Genomic DNA, 17,839 nt, shown 5'->3' on the forward strand with positions numbered 1-17,839 from the left:
CTAGCAATTTGATGCCCAGAGAGATAAAATAACTTGCCAAGATCATCCAGCTAATTAAAGGTATACTGGAGATTAACAAGTCAAGTCTGCTAACTCTGGGACTAGTTCTCTTTCCATTCTCTTGAATTCTTATATACAACCTTTACAAGAAATACTTTCAAAGAAATTGCTTAGAAGAGATGACATATGAGAAAGTCAAACTGTAAATCTGGAAAGAAGTTCAGATCTTTTTTTCTCTTAAGTATATTTGCATGTAATAACACCACTTCTGTTAAATGAAATTAGTAATAACAATACACATTTTCTACTGCAGCCCTCTTTAGTATAAAATTGTCAAAATTTAAGAAAAGGCATTTAATGTTGAAAGACTTTGGGAATCTGTTCTCAAAAGTTTCTCCTGTTTTTTTAATGTCTCATATAACTTTAAGCATGTAATATTAACTAATTATAGCTAATTCAGTGAAAGTTATTCTCTACAAAATGCATCTGTAAGGAATGCCCAGAGGACTGTTAAGATTCAGCATTCTGTCCGTTAGCCAAGCCTCGTTTTAAGAAGGGGGAAAGGGCAGACAGAAGTCTTTCATAAAAAGCATAATCTTCATCATTTTATACTGTAAGGAGAGTCCCATGTGAATGTCTGCATATGTTGCAAATTAGCAAACTACAGAATAAACCCAGGATATATAAGTCCTCTAATTTTTTGTGCCTGTTTGAATTATGTTACTTATGCTACTTTTCACCAGACTCTCTTTGTTGAATAAGGTTCAAGGATCAGTCTATAGAAAACTATCAAAGATATGCTTACTAGCAAGCCGAGTTCCTACACTTCTCTATTCATAATTTGTAATTTAGTGAGGTTATCGTTGACAAAACCCTCCTTGAAGGAATCAAGATTTTTCCAAAGAGATATTCATCACAGTGTTATTCACAATATTGACAAGAGGAAATAAATGTTCATCAGGAGATGGACTAAATATATCCATATGGTCGATTAGTATGTAGATATTAATTATATCTGTAAAGTTTTAGTTAAAAAAAAAAACCTTACTCTCAACAGAAAATGTCAAACTATTTTTTTTCTGTCCTCTTATTTTTCTCTCAATATATTCTAAATTTTCTACACTGAGCACAGTTTAGTTTGATAACCAAGGGAGGGGAAAGAGAAACAAACAAACAAAATGACTGGGTTATTTTTCAGATAAATCTATCAAAACGTTTTGTATGTGACTTCCTCCACTGCTCCAAGTTTTCCCATCAAGGGATCAGTTTAGAAATCCACTTTTATTACTTCATTTTCCAGGTAGATTTGTCAATCATTTGGAATTGTTGCATTTTATTATGAGCATTTAAATTTATTTTGTTTTCTTACAAAGCTCAACAACTGTTTAAATAATGTTTGTTAAAATGTTCAGATTCCACTGATTTGTAATGTTTCCATTGTTAGATATTCATAATAATTAAAACCAATTGTGGTCTTATTCTTGACACTTATTCTCGAGCCACTGATAGAACCTTTGCAGCCTCGTGGTACATGTTTTAGTATTTGATATTGGTACTCGGTCTTTGGAGGCAGATAGATTCAAGCTGTTCGACTTAGTACCTGAATGCCCCTGGGTGAGCCTTTTAGTCTTATCTATAAAATGGGAACGTCAAAACGTACCAGGTGGTGTTCTTGTGAGAATAAACCAAAATAAACTACATGTGAATTAAATAAAATGGAATAAAATAAAGTGTTGTAAAACTTTTAGCATAGTGCCCGGAACATAAGCCTTAAATGTATCATAAGCACTAAAATCTTTTTTCCTATCCAGAAGTTTTTTGCCTGGATTGCTCTTTTTCTTTCCCTTACTCTAAGTCTTAGCTCTTGTGTTTTAAATGTCCACTGAGTCTCTTAAACTCTGTAAGACTTATTCCAGCTGCCCCGTCTTCAATTATTAACTCCTTCACTGAACTGTTCAGTACTTAGCATAAGGTACTTTGGAATGTCCTTATACTTAAGTTTTAAGTTTTGATTTTGCCTCCCAAGCTAGATTTTAAGCCGACTAAGATAAAGAGACATGCCTTCTGTGTATGTCCCTCTTTATTTCTCATCTTACTTGCCCAAAGTACCCACATTCACTCCACCCTTCTTCGATGACATTCTGTTTGCGGAGATACCAAATATCTTTACTGCAAATTGCATCTTTGCTGTTGGTTCATAAACACATTTATAAACACATTAAAAGACTTTAAAATGATACAACTAAATAAAAAATGTGGATAGGTCTATCATTTTTTTAAGATAAGCTATAAAAAAGCAACCTCACATCTATCATACTTTACTGATTTCTTAAAAAAATTTACAATCACATTGCCTAGTTGAGTAATTTTGGAAATATGTTATCAAAAGTATAATGCCAAAATTTTGCTTGATTTTTTTGACGGTGTTACTGTATCTTGGAAAGATAAGAACCAATATTTTTAAAGTTGCACAATTATACTTTGGATGGTGTGTGTCCCTAAGTTCCTCCTCTTCAGGCTTCCAAATAATGTGTCATAGTATATTTGGTATGAAATAATTCACACCAAACAAGAATTAAAAGATCTATTTTTGAACTGATGATATGATCCAAAAATAAAAGAAAAACACATTTTTTAAAAAAGACATAGTTAAGTGTTCACACTGAAAATGGGAACAACATTAATGACGACCTAGAAAGGAACATCATCTGGGTTTTAATGTTATTTTTTCTAAGTTCTATCTCATTGTTTGTACCAGTTTTGGGACCAGTTTAATGCCAAAAAACATTAACTTTCTGTTCGGAGCACAGAAAAGCTGTCACATAATTCTAACTAATGCCTATTACCTAAGTGCAGCTATATAGAAGCCAGAATTCTCACAATTTATTTACATTTTCAGAATCTTGGAAAAACTCGTAAGAGGCAGACTCTAATCTTCTGTAGGTTGACTGTAAAACTAAATAAATTATAATTTTTTGGCCCACTTAAAACGGCAAATGGGAAAACATCTGACCTTAAAAAGACAAATAACTTTTTAAACATTGATTCCAAATATAAAGAACCTAGATCTTAGTTTCAAATATTATTCCCTACTCAAATGAGCCAGGGCTCCTTAGAGGAATAGCTGATTTCAAGGCAAAGAAGGAATAAGATGAGCCTGGATCAGCTTGTTATGACAGAAAGTTAAAAAAAAAAAAAGCTTAAAAAGAACATGATGGGGCCTTGTCACAAGAATACAGAAACCAACCTAAAGGGGTGCCCACTGGTCAAATCTAGGACGATTCGCACATTAAAACAATGAAAATCATTGATTATATACCATTAGGAAAAAAGAAACTAGAATACATGAGTCTATGGCTCAAAGAGATAGACAAGACAGGAAAGCTCTTGCCTATAGTAAAATGTCAACTGCGGACTGGTAAAGGTAGAGGATATGTGGAGCTGGAAATAACCATTTCGCAACCATTATAACAAAAACTGGCACAGGCAAGAATTAGTCACTAAATGCTAAATGTAGGGGGGCCTGATTAATGAGTAAGAATATTTGCATAGTCTTTAAGTGTCTTCCCACAGATCACTTCTTAGTTGCAAATGAAAAAATAGCAACTATAAAATGGAGATAACTGACAATCACCTGACCAGGTTACCAAAATTAACATCATCAGTAGGGAGCAGATAGACTTCATATACCTCCTGATGTGCACCCTTAGACAGACACCCTTATAAGGAACACACTTCGTATTCCAAATGTTGGTAGTATGTCAACTGCTGATGTGTAACCTGAATCCAAAGATAAGAGATATCAGAGAAAACATAAAATGATAAGAATTCTATTAAAAAGGGGCATAGGGATCTGTATTATTAAAAAAAATTATTCTTTCCTCAACAATGAAAGGTTGAGCAACTATTCCAGATGAAAAGAGACAAAAGAGAAATGATAATTAAATTCAGTACATGATTTTAAACTGCATTGTGTACTGGAGGACAAAAAACATGCTATAAAGGACATTATTAGATTAAATGACAAGATTGAAATATGAATGGTGGATTAAAAGTATAATATTGCTGTTAAATTTCTATAAAGTACTGATAACCATACTATGTTTATGTAAGAGACCATACTTATTCCTATGAAACACACACTGAAGACTTTAGGGCAAAGGAAGATGACACATGCAAATTTCTCTCAAATGGTTCAGAAAAAAATTTGTGTGTGTGTGTGCGTGTAAGGAGAAAGAGGGAGTGAGGTAGGGAGAGAGGGATTGATTATAATAATATTATTTATGATAATAAAGAAATGATACAAAATATTAAAAACAGGTAAATATGGATAAAGTGTACATAGATGTTTACAATATTTTCAGAACTTTTATGTCAGTTTGAAATTATTTCCAAATAAAAAGTTTGAAAAATATCCAAGAATTACTAGAACCTCTTCATAAATACCTGAAATAACGTCTTCTTGTATTGCTTTCTGCCAGTTTATCCGGGTTCCTAGAACTTCTTTACACTTGCTATATTGTCTTTTTTTTCAGCTTTATTGAGGTATAATTGACAAAACTGTAAGATATTTAGAGTGGTGACTGGATGTATGGATCCATTGTGAAAGGATTCCATCAACTAGTTAATTAATATATCACCTCACATACTTATCTCTTTTTTTTTGATGAAAATTTACTCTTTTAGCACATTTAATTATGGAATACAGTGTTATCAACTATAGTCACCATGTTTTACTGTAGATCTTCAGACCTTTATTCATCTTCTAGCTGAAAATTTGTACCCTTTACCAACCTCTCCCTATTGCCCCAAACCCTTAGCCCCTGGCAACCACCTCTCTCTATTTCTGTGAGTTTGATTTTTTTTTTTAAGATTCCACATATGAATGATACCATGCCATATTTCTCTCTCTCTTTCTGGCATATTTCACTGAGCATAATGCCCTCAAGGTTGATCTATGTTGTTGTAAATGTCAGTACTTCCTTCTTTCTCATTGCTGAATAATATTCCATGATATATATGTATCACATGATATATATATCAATATATGTATCACATCTTTATCCATTCAACCATTGATGGACACTTAGGTTGTTTCCGTATCTTGGCTATTGAGAATAATACTGCAGTGAACATGGGAGCGCAGATATCTCTTTGATACTGTTTTCATTTCCTTTGGATGTACACCCAGAAGTGGGACTGCTGGATCATATGGTAGTTCTATGTTTAATTTTTTGAGGAACTTTCATACTGTTTTCCATAGTCATTGAACCAACTCACATTCCCACCAATGGTGCATAACAGTTCCCTTTTCTCCAGAGTCTTGCGAATAGTTACCTCTTGTCTTTCTTATAATAGCCATTCTTACAGATGTGAGGTAATAGTTTGGTTTTGATTTGCATTTCCCTGCTTATTAGTGATGTTGAGCACCTTTTCATGTACATGTTGGCCATTTATATGTTTTCTTTGGAAAAATGTCTATTTAAGTCCTTTGCCCATTTTTCAATTGGATTGTCTGTTTTTTTGCTATTGAGTTGTATGAGTTATTTATATATTCTGATATTAACCCCTTATCAAATATATGATTACAAATATTGTCTCCTATTCTGTAGGTTGCCTTTTGATTTTGTTGGTTTCCTTTGCTGTGCGGAAGCATTTTACTTTCATGTAGTCCTACTTGTTTAGTTTTGCTCTTGGTGTCAAATCTAAAAAGCATTGCCAAGACCTTCATCAAGGAGCTTACTCCATAAGTTTTCTTTTAGGAGTTAATTTGGTTTTAGGTCTTACATTCAAGTCTTTAATCCATTTTGAATTTATTTCCGTATATGGTGTAACATAAGGTTTTGTTCTTTTGCATGTGGCTATCCAGTTTTCCCAACACCATTTACTGAATGGATTATCCTTTCACCATTGTATATTCTTGGCTCCACTGTTGCAAATTAATTGACTATAAATGCATGAGTTTATTTCTGGACTCTGTATTCTGTTCCCTTGATATATGTGTCTGTTTTTATGCCAATAGCATACTGTTTTGATTACTTTAGCTTTGTAATATACTTTGAAATGAGGAACTGTGATGCTTCCAACTTTATTCTTCTTTCTCAAGATTACTTTGGCTATTTGGGATCTTCTGTGGTTTCATATGAATTTTAGAATTGTTTCTCTTTGGGTGAAAAATGCCATTGGAATTTTGATAGGGATTGCATTTAATCTGTAGATTTTTTAGTATGGATATCTTAACATTATTGTTTCTAGTCCATGAGCATGAAATATCCTTCCATTTATTTGTATCTTCTTCAAGTTCTATCATTAATGTCTTACAGTTTTCAGGGCATAAATCTTTTCCCTCCTTGGTAAAGCTATTCCTAGGTAACTTATTCTTTTTCATGCAATTATAAATGGGACTGTTTTCTTAGTTTTTATTTTTGATAGTTCGTTGTTAGTATATAGAAATGCAACTAACTTTTGTGTATCAATTTTGTATCCTGCAAGATTACAGAATTTATCAGTTCTAACATTTTTTGGTAGTCTTTAGAGTTTTTACATATACTATCATATCATCTGCAAATAGAGACAGTTTTACTTCTTCTTTTCTGGTTTTGATGTCTTATACTTGCTTTTCTCGCCCAATTTATCTGGCTAGGACTTCCAGTACTATGTTGAATAAAAGTGGCAAGAGTGGGGCCAGCCCTGTGGCTGAGTGGTTAAGTTCACATACTGCTTCAGTGGCCCAGGGTTTCACCAGTTTGGATCCTCGGCACAGACCTAGCATCGCTCATCAAGCCAAGCTGAAGTGGCGTCCCACATATCAGAACTAGAAGGACCTACAACTAGAAGGTACAACTATGTATTGGGGGGCTTTGAGGAGAAGAAAAAAAAGAAGAAGATTGGCAACAGATGTTAGCTCAGGGCCAATCTTTAAAGAAAAAAAAGTGGCAAGACTAAGAAGTGACTTCTATTGGATCTTATGGGAAAAGCTTTTAGCTTTTCACCATTGACTATGATGTTAGCTGTGGACTTTTCATATATGGCCTTTATTATTTTGAAGTATGTTCCCTCTATACCCAGTTTGTTGAGAGTTTTATTATCAATGGATACTGAATTTTGTCAAAAGCTTTTTCTGCATTTATTAAGATCATACGATTTTTATCCTTAATTTTGTTACAGTGATATGTCACATCATTGATTTGCATGTCAAGCTATCCTTCCATACTAGGAATAAACCCCATTTGGTCATGGTGTATGATCCTTTTAATGTATTGTTGAATTCAGTTTGCTAATATTTTGTTGAGGATTTTTGCACCGATGTTCATCAGGGATATTGGCCTGTGTTTTCTTTTTCATGGTGTCCTTGTCTGATTCTTGTATCAGGGTAACGCTGGCCTTGTAATATGAGTTTGGAAGTGTTTCCTTCCTCTTCTATTTTTGGAAGAGTTTGAGAAGGATTGGTATTAATTCTTCTTTAAATGTATGTAAATTGACCAGTAAGGCCATTTGGTCCTAGACTTCTCTTTAGTGGGAGGTTTTTGATTCCTGATTCAATATCTTCACTAAGAATTGGTCTATTCATATTTTATATTTCTTCATGATTTAGTCTTGGTAGGTTATATGTTTCTAGAAACATCTATTTCTTCTAGGATGTCCAATTTGTTGGCATGTAATCCTTCATAGTAGTCTCTTATGATCCTTTGTATGTGTGTGGTATCAGTTCTAATGTCTCCTATTTCATTTCTAATTTTGAGTCCTTTTTCTTTTTTCTTGACGAGTCTAGCTAAAAGTTTGTCAATTTTGTTTGTCTTTTCAAAAAGATAGCTCTTAGTTTCACTGATCTTTTCTAGTGTCATTTTACTCTCTATTTTACTTATTTCCACTCAGATATTTATTTCTTTCCTTCAACTAACTTCAGGCTTAGTTTGCTCTTTTTCTAGTTCCTTAAGGTATACACTTAAGTTGTTTCCTGGAAAGCTGCCATTTTTCTTTATGCAGGTGTTTATCACTACAAACTTCCCCCTTATTTCTACTTCTGCTTCATCCCATAAATTTGGTATGTTGAATTTCCGTTTTCATCTGTCTCAGATTTTTTTTATTTCTCTTTTGGTTTATTCTTTGACCCATTGGTTGTTCAGTAACATGTTGTTTAATCTTCACATATTTGTGAATTTTCCAGTTTTCTTCTTGTAATTGATTTCTAGTTTCATACTTTTGTGGTTGGAAAAGAAGCTTGGTATGATTTCAGTTTTCTTAAATTATTAAGACTTGTTTTGTGCCCCAACATATGATCTATCCTAGAGAATGTTCCATGTACACTTTTGAAGAATGTGTATTCTGCTGCTGGTGGACGGAAGGTTCTGTACATTTCTGTTATGTCCATCTGGTCTAACATGTCATTTAAGCTCTATTTTCCTATTGATTTTCTGTCTGGATGATCTATCCATTGCAGAATGTGTGGTACTGAAATCCTATGCTATTACTGTATTGCTGCCTTCAGAAAAAAACAGATCTGAAGATCTGTTAATATTTGCTTTATGTATTTAGGTGCTCTGATGTTGGGTGTACAAATATTTAAAATTGTTAAATCCTCTTGATGAGATGACTGCTTTATGATTAGATAATGACCTTTTTCATCCCTTATTACAGTTTTTGGCTTGAAGTCTTTTTTTTTGGAGATTTTATTGTTTTCCTTTTTCTCCCCAAAGCCCCCTGGTACACAGCTGTATATTCTTAGTCGTGGGTCCTTCTAGTTGTGGCATGTGGGACACTGCCTCAGCATGGTTCGATGAGCACTGCCATGTCTGCACCCAGGATTCGAACTGATGAAACACTGGGCCACCTGCAGCAGAGCGTGCGAACTTAACCACTCGGCCACGGGGCCAGCCCTGGCTTGAAGTCTATTTTTGTCTGATAAGTACAGCTACTCTACCTTTCCTTCGGTTTCCATTTGCATGGAATATCTTCTTCAGTCCCTTCACTTTCATTCTGTATGCATCCTTAAGACTGAAGTGAGCAGTAAGTAGCATATAGTTGGATTTTATTTCCTTATCTATTCAGCCATACTATGTCTTTGGATTGTAGAATTCACAGTCCATTTACATTTAAAGTAATTATTGATCAGTTTGTACTTACTGTTGCCATTTTTTAAATTATTTTCTGGCTGTTTTGTAATTCCTTTGATCCTTCTTTCCTCTCTTACTCTCTTTTTTTGTGATTTGATGATTTTCTGTAGTGGTATGCTTAGATTCCTTTTTCTTTGCCTCCTGTATATCTACTAGAGGTTTTTGCTTTGTGGTTACCATGAGGTTTACATAAAACAACTTACAACAGTCTATTTTAAGTTTATAGCAAGTTAACTTTGAATATATTATAAAGCTCTACATTTTTACACTCTCCATTTTATGTTTTCGATGTCACAATTTACACCTTTTTATGTTGTGTATCCACTAACAAATTACTGTAGTTATAGTAATTTTACTACTTTTCTCTTTTAATCTTCATATTAGCTTTATACATGATTAAACCACCAGCTTTTCAACATTAGATTACTCTGAAATTTACTATATATTTACCTTTACAAGTGAAATTTATACTTTACGTTTTCCTGTTATTAGTTAGCACCCCTTCATTTCAGCTTTAAAAAGTCCGCTTAACATTTCTCATAAGGCTGGTCTAGTGGTGATAAATTCCTTTAGCTTTTGCTCATCTGAAAAACTCTCTCTCCTTCAATTCTGGTTTTTTTGTTTGTTTGTTCTGTGAGGAAGACTGGCCCTGAGCTAACATCTGTTGCCAATTGTCTTCTTTTTGCTTGAGGAAGACTGTTGCTGAGCTAACATCTGTGCCAATCTTCCTCTATTTTATGTGGGATGCTGCCACAGAGTGGCTTGATGTGTTGTGCTAGGTCTGCACCTGGGATCTGAACCTGCAAACCCCAGGCTGTTGAAGCAGAGTGGGTGAACCTAACCACTAAGCTAACGGCCAGATCCTCTCTTTCAATTCTGAAGGACAATTCCATGTGGAGTATTCTTGGTTGGCAATTTTTTCTTTCAAAACTTTGAATATATCACCACTCCCTTCTGGCCTGCAAGGTTTCTGCTAAAGAATCTGCTCATAGTCTCACAGGGGTTACCCTTTAAGAACAAGTTGTTTTTCTCTTGCTGCTTTTAAGATTCTCTCCTTGTCTTTAACTGTTGACACTTTAATTATGTGCTGTGGTGTGGGTCTCTTAGGGTTCATCTTGTTTGGATCTCCCTGGGTTTCCTGGATATAGATGTCTGTTTTCTTCTCCAGATTAGGGAAGTTTTCAGCCATTATTTCATCAAAGTTTTCTGTCCCTTTCTCCCTCTCTTCTCCTTCTGGGACCCCTGTAATGTGAATGCTAGTCTGCCTGATATTGTCCCATAAGTCCTATAAACTATCTTCATTCATTTATATTATTATATTATATATTATATTTATTATATAACTATAAACTATCTTTATTCATTTTCATTCTTTTTTCTTATTACTGTTTTGATTGGGTGATTTCCAATGCCCTGTCCTCAAGTTCACTAATCCCTTCTTCAGCTTCATCTAGTCTATTATTGAATCCCTCTATGGTATTTTCCAATTCAGTTATTGTATTCTTCAGCTCTGTGACTTCTATCTGGTACCTTCTGATATTTTCTATTTCTTTGTTGAAATTCTCACTTTGTTCATTCATTCTTCTCTTGAGCCTGGTGAGCATCTTTATAACCATTATTCTGAACTCTTTATCAGGTAAATCACTTATCTCTAGGTCATTAAGGTCTTTTTTCCTGAGGTTTTTACCTTGTTCTTTCACTTGGAACATATTCTTCTATTTCATCATTTTCCTTGACTCTCCATGTTGGTTTCTGTGCATTAGATAAAACAGCCACCTCTCCTAGTCTTGAAGGAGTGGCCTCTTGTAGAAGATGAAACTTATCATTTAAGCATGCCCTAGCTCTTGGTTGGGCAAACTCTCAACCTTTGTGCTCTCAAAGTTCTGTGATTGTACAAGCAGCATGGTTTACTCTTAGTACTCCTGGCAGCTGAAGGTGTGCCAAGACATGCCAGTGTCTAAAAGGGGAGGATCTCAGTCAGCACCTAGATTCATGATAACTGAAGTCTCAGACAGCAGCTTTTAATATATGCAAATATCCCTTTTTCAGTGAAAGACTTGGAGATGGGTGTTTCCGTATGCTCTCTTTGCACTGAGCCCTGGAGGGGATAGCCAGTGAAGAATTTTGTTTGCTACAGTCCTGTTGGTCTGGAGCTCAAGCCCTGCTGTCCACCAGAGCCAAGGGATTAAAGGGGTGCATTCCTTGGGTGGCAGCTGCAAAACCTGGGGCGCCAGAGTGCACAGCTCCTTCCAATGAGAAAGCAGGGAACTGGAGTGGGCCAGAGAGAAAATGTGGAGACAGCACCTGCTGGCCTCCTTATTCTCTGGGAAAGACCAGAATCAGGCCCTAGATGCGAGCTACACTGGAAACCTGACCCAGGAAGCAGCTTTTAAAGTATGCAAATAGGGCTTTTTCAGGGAAAGAATGGGAAAGGATGTTTCTCTCTGCTCCCTCCATGTTGAGCCCTGGGGGGATAGCCTCATTGAATCCTTTAAGAACTCTTTCTTTGTTTGCTATAGTCTGGTGGGTCTCGTGGACATAAGCCCTACTGGCTTTCAGAGATAGGTGTCTTGGGGGCCCAACCCTCAGGTGGAAGTCTTAAAAGTTGGGGGCTAGATGTTGGGTCCAAACCCTTTGATACCGGCTCAACACAAGGTTGACATAAGAGAAGCCATATTGTAGAAAAGAAACTATATTGTAACTTTAAATGACCTCTGACTAACTAGCCCAGACACGCTCTATAGATTTTGTGGCCCCTCTCAGCTGCTTTAGGGTGATAACTTTTGTTCTTTTGAGTTCCTTAGGAATGTGATGACCCCGCCCCACGCCCCCCCTGCCCCCAGCAGAGAGCCTATGCTGACAGTCATCATCAAGGACAACTGAAAGATCAGGGTATAGGGCAGCTGCTCCATTCTCTGATGCATATCCAGTAAAAACAAAGGACTATCAGGAACTGGGACCAGATGTCTGCCCCACCCAGAGACCAGCCACCACTCCCACCTGGATACTGGCCCCATATGTAATTGGCCTGTAGTCTTTGTTCTGTGAGATGATTCTTTCGGACGTGAGTTGGTCATCTTCCCTCATGCTAGCAAGCTGTAATAAAGTCCTTTGTCTCCTACCACCTGCCTCCTGACTATTGGCATGTCTTGCGGCAGGCAGACAAGCCCACTTGGGTGGTAACACCTTCACGCCTCAGGGAGAAGCTGGGAGTTATAACTTCCTTCCCAAATGCATGTCACTGTCCTGGATGTGGGGTTTATGGCGAGAGTGTGTCTCAGCCTTTCCTACTCATTTCACTGTGAGTGCTTTCTCATTTGCCTGATGTGTAGGAGTTGCTCAGCTAGTTTTTGGATTTCTTTCAGAGGGAACCATTCTGTGTGTAGCTGTAGATTTGGTATGTCCATGAGAGGAAGTGAATTGAGGCGCTTCCTATGTGACCATCTTGGACTAGACCCCACCTTAATGTATTACTTTTCTGTTGGTTTATTTGGGGCAAGAGGAGTTGGTAATTAAGGAGAGAGAAAGGGGAACCTAAATAATCACAATTAGTTTCAGTAGACAATTCTTCGGAATTGTTAAGAGGTACCCTCGAGAACATGGAAATAAAAGAAAATATTGCATTCTCAATACTTAAATATTAAAGATCAATATAGAAATGAAAGGTCACCTAAAAGAGATAGAGATGTTCTTGGCTGGAGAGCACTCTTTCTTATTTAGACTGAATTGATCCAATGGGAATTTGATCAGCTATTTGTTGGCAACATCCACCCAAACACTATCCAGGACAGAGATGACTACAGTCATAGACTTTTAACTTTTCTGTCCCCATTGACAACATAATCTCTAATTTCAAACAGCAACAATGGTCTATGTTAATCTGGCAGCTATTAAATATTTGACATAAAATATTCTTTAGTTTGATTCCACAATCAAAATGCTTCTGATTTTTATATGGCTTCTCACAAAGATCTGACAAGGAGAGAATGTGCTGATAATGCATATTTTGTTCTATCTAACCCTGGAAATTAATAGACTAGCATGCTGCTTTTAATACATCACTAATGAGCTTGGATAATGTGAGTCTGTACCATGAAAGGTGATTTGCCTCCTCTTATACAGAAAAATCAAACTTCTGCATCTAGAAAATTCAGATCTTGGAGTTATATTAAACTAACCAAAACAACAAATGCTCCTTTGTCAGGCCATTTCAGAAAGCAATCCTTTTCCCCAGTGGTGAAATACATTCGTCTGCATCCAGCAGAAAGTACAGCAGATAATGCAGACTGGCTCACTCAAAATCCTCCCAACTCTCTCATAGTTTCCTTCTTACACCACAGAGCCTTGAAAGCAAAACAAACAAATAACAATAACAAAAAAGTTGTTTTTCTAATTCCTTTGCAGGGGGGTGGAATCTGCATGCAATCTGACTTCCAGAAGGAAACCACCCACATGAGACAAAGCAGAAGTCACCAGTGCGAGACAGTGGCTGAACATAGGAGACTGAATTTTTCAGGGTAACAATTGTGAAGGTTGTTAGTGTCTGGTACCCAGTCTCATCAGTGCCACGTAGTCAAAGGTAGCAAAAGTCTGGTTTCTACTAGAACAGCCCTAAGCTAGGTAGTTCCTATTACCCAGAATTGGTTCCCTGCTCACCCCTCACCCATGAAATTACATAAACTACCCAATACATTGTCATAAATCCTTTTCCATATAAACTAGGAAAGTACATCCAGTTGTCTGAAACTAACAACCCCAATTAATTCTCTTAAAGACCCAGTATTTTTAATTTCTATGGTTCTAGCCTATGAATTTCGGTTCCATCATGTTGATACTACACCACTACTAATAATGAGTTGACATTTACTTGGGTGCTTAAAGATTAATATCATGACTTGTGATAAGTGATTTACAAACATTTTGATTAAATGCTCTACGTCCTGTGAAAGATCCCTCAGGAGAAGGACTGACAGGGAAAATCATAGGTTCACTATGAGAGGATACAAATCTTCTTAATATACCAATTCACAGATATGCTATTCTTAGAAATATTCAGATTATGATCAGTATTTTAAAAGAGAACAATTAAACTTGAACAGTAACTTTACCTTCTTGCTCTCTTCTCTAACAGTATAGTACCTCAGTCTTTTTAAAGCAGCCCATAGAAGTCAAACTTGCAGTTGTAACAAAAACAAATATGGCATAAAAAAAGATTCCTAAATGTTGTCCTTTTGACTGTACTTGGCTAGAAAAGTCGTACCTGAAGATTGATCTCTGCCTCATAGAAGGTTAGGCATGAGCAGTAGTGTCGGTCTGAGTCAATATCTGTCAGGACCACCACAAAAAACGTTGGTTGCTTCCTCTCTCTGGACAGCTGCCACCCGCTGGGCTGACAAAACTAAATGGGATAGGAAAAAAATAATCACATTTTAAAAGTATAATGAAAATTTATTATTTGTAAGTTTCTGAGAAATGTTAAATGTTCCCCCATTTTAAAAGTTTCCAGCTGATGTGATATGCTACCTTTGCCAATAAAAAAAAGTACAGATTCATAACGTAGAACACTTTCACTAATGTGCATGTACATTTTATGAGGACAGCCTAGATTTTTCACAGATGTCACTCATTCTGAGACCTAGGTTGGTATATGTAGGATGATAGCACCAAACAGAAAGCTTTCCCCCATTAGAACAAATCATGAAATAAGTTGAAGATAAAGTGCTAAGCATCTATCACTGATGGAAAACAGAATTATTTTAAAATTCCTTCATTAATCCAAGAGTCTTCAATGGAGTACAAGGAAAAAGATACCTTGTTCATCAAGATAGACCACATTCTGAGCTATACAATACACTTTAACATATTTAAAAGAATAGAAACCATACACTGTATGCTCTCAGACCACAACAGAATTACACTGAAATAAACAACAGAAAGATAGCTGGAAAATCCCCAAAATACCTGGAGTTAAACAACACACTTCTAAATAACACATAGGTTTACATGTTATCTCAAAAAAATAGAAATCTCAAAAGAAATGAAATCTCAAAAAAATTTTACAGTATTTTGAACTAAATGAAAATGAAAATACAACTTAACATTTGTGGGATTCAGCAAAAAGCAGAGGGAAATTTATAGCCTTGAAAGCATGTATTAGAAAAGAAAAAAGATCTAAAATTAATAATTTAAGCTTCTATCTTAGCAACTAGAAAAAGAAGAGTAAACTAAATCCAAAGTAAATAGAAGAAAAGAAATAAAAAAATCACAGCAAAAATCAATGAAACTGAAAACAGAAAATCAACAGAGAAAAATCAACAAAACCTGTAGCTGGTTCTTCAAAAAGATCATTAAAATCAACAAGCCTCTAGCCAGGCTAAGAAAAAAGAGAAAAGATAACAAATTACTAATAGTAGAAATAAAAGAGAGAATATCACTACAGATCCCATGGACACAAAAAGATAATAAAAGAATACTATGAACAACTCTACACACATAAATTTGATAACCTAGATGAAAGGAACCAATTCCTTGAAAGACAAAAATCTGATAAAACTCACACAAGAAGAAACAGACAATCCGAACAGGCTCATATGCATTAAAGGAAATTGATGAATCAATAATTAATAATCTTCCAAAACAGAAAGCACCAGGCCCAAATGGGTTCACTGGTGAATTCTACTAAACATTTAAGGAAGAAATTATACCATTCTCTACAATCTTTTCCAGAAGACAGAAGCAAAGGAAATATTTCCCGATTCATTCTATGCAGCCAGATTACCCTAATACCAAAACCAGAAAAAGAAATTACAAGAAAAATACAGACCCTATGAACATAGATGCAAAATCCTCAACAAAATATTTACAAAGTGAATCCAAGAATGAATGAAAAGAATTAGAGACCATGACCAAGTAGAATTTATTTCAGGTATGCAAGGCTAGTTCAACATTTGAAAATGAATTAATCACATCGAGAAACTAAATAAGAAAAAAAAAATAACAGAATCATATCTATGGGTGCATAAAAAGTATTTGAGAAAATCCAACACCCATTCGTAATAAAAACTCTCAGCAAACTAAGAAGAGAGGGGAAGTTCCTTAACCTGACAGGGAACATTTACAACACTCACAGCTAACATCATACTTAAGAGTAAGAAACTAGAAGCTTTCTCACTAAGATTATGAACAAGGCATGGATGTCTCCCCTCATCACATCTTTTCAAAATTGTACTAGAAGTCCTAGCGAATGCAATCAGACAAAAAAGGGAAATAAAAGGTACACACATGGGAAAGGGAGAAATATAACTTTGTTCACGGATGACATCACTACCTATGTAGAAAATCTGAAAAAATCGACACAAAAACTTCTGGAAGTAATAAGCAATTATAGCAAGGTTCCAGGATACAAGGCTTATATACAGAAGTCAATTGCTTTCCCATGTACCAACAAGAACAAGGGTTACTTGAAATTAAAAATACAATACCATTTATACTAGTACCCTCAAAAATGAAATACTTAGGTATAAATCTAACAAAATATGTACAAGATCTACATGAGGAAAACTATAAAACTGACAAAAGAAATCAAAGCGTAAATAGTGATACATTTCATGTTCACGAATAGGAAGACTCAATATTGTCAAATGTCAGTTCTTCCCAACTTGATCTATAAACTCAATGCAATCCTAATCAAAATCCCAGAAAGTTATTTTGTGGATATTAACAAAATGATTTTAAAGTTTATACTGAGAGGCAAAAGACCCAGAATAGCCAACACAATATTGAAGAAGAATGAATTCAGTGGAGTAACACTGTTCAACTTCAAGACTTACTATAAAGCTACAGTAATCAAGACAGTGTGGTATTGGTGAAAGAAGAAACAAATAAATCAATCAAACAGAACAGAGAACCCAGAAATAAACCATACAAATACAGTCTACCAAACTTTGACAAAGGAGTAAAGGCAACGCAATGGAGAAAAGATAGTTTTTTCAACAAAAAGTGCTGGAAAGACTAGATATTCACATACAAGAAAATGATTCTAGACAAAGACCTTACACTCCTCACAAAAATTAGCTCAAAGTAGATCATACACCTAAATGTAAAACGGAAAACTATAAAACTCCTAGAAAATAACAGGAGAAAATCCAGATGACCTCTGGTTTCGCAATGACTTTTTAGATGCAATATCAAAACAATGAAGTATGAACGAAGTAACTGACAGGCTACAGTTTATTAAAATTAAAAGCTTCTGCTCTGTGAAAGACAGGGTCAAGAAAATGAAAAGACAAGCCAGGGATAGAGAAAATATTTGCAAAAGACATATCTGATAAAGTAATGTCATCCAAAATATACAAAGAATTCTTAAAACTCAACAATAAGAAAATGAACAACCCAGGGCCCATCTCACAGCCAAGTGGTTAAAGTTCCGTGTGCTCCACTTTGGCAGACTAGGTTCATGGGTTTGGATCCTGGGCACGGACCTGTTCCACTCATCAGTCATGCTGTGGAGGCACCCCACATACAAAATAGAGGAAGTCTGGCACAAATGTTAGCTCAGGGCTAATCTCCAAGCAAAAAAAAAAAAGAGGAAGATTGGCAATGGATGTTGGCTCAAGGAGAATCTGCCTCATTGAAAAGGAAAGGAAAGGGAAGGGAAGGGGAGGGGAGGGGAGGGGAGGGGAGGGAAGGGGAGAGGAGGGAAGGGAAGGGAAGGGAAGGGAAGGAAA

The 17,839-nt window shown here is 35.7% G+C and overlaps 1 protein-coding gene across 4 annotated transcripts in view; it reads right to left on the bottom strand.

Moving 5' to 3' along the window:
* The window catches only part of SBF2 (SET binding factor 2), a 463,684-nt gene that overhangs the window by 244,117 nt on the left and 201,728 nt on the right, over window positions 1-17,839 (bottom strand). For all 4 annotated transcript variants that reach the window (XM_070491087.1, XM_044753304.2, XM_044753303.2 and 1 more), the window contains one exon: window positions 14,374-14,511. In XM_070491087.1, the coding sequence (XP_070347188.1) occupies window positions 14,374-14,511 (138 nt within the window). The remainder of the gene's footprint in view (window positions 1-14,373; window positions 14,512-17,839) is intronic.

The sequence above is a fragment of the Equus asinus genome, chromosome 20 (genome assembly GCF_041296235.1).
Source record: "Equus asinus isolate D_3611 breed Donkey chromosome 20, EquAss-T2T_v2, whole genome shotgun sequence".
In the NCBI taxonomy this organism is placed as follows: Eukaryota; Metazoa; Chordata; class Mammalia; order Perissodactyla; family Equidae; genus Equus; species Equus asinus.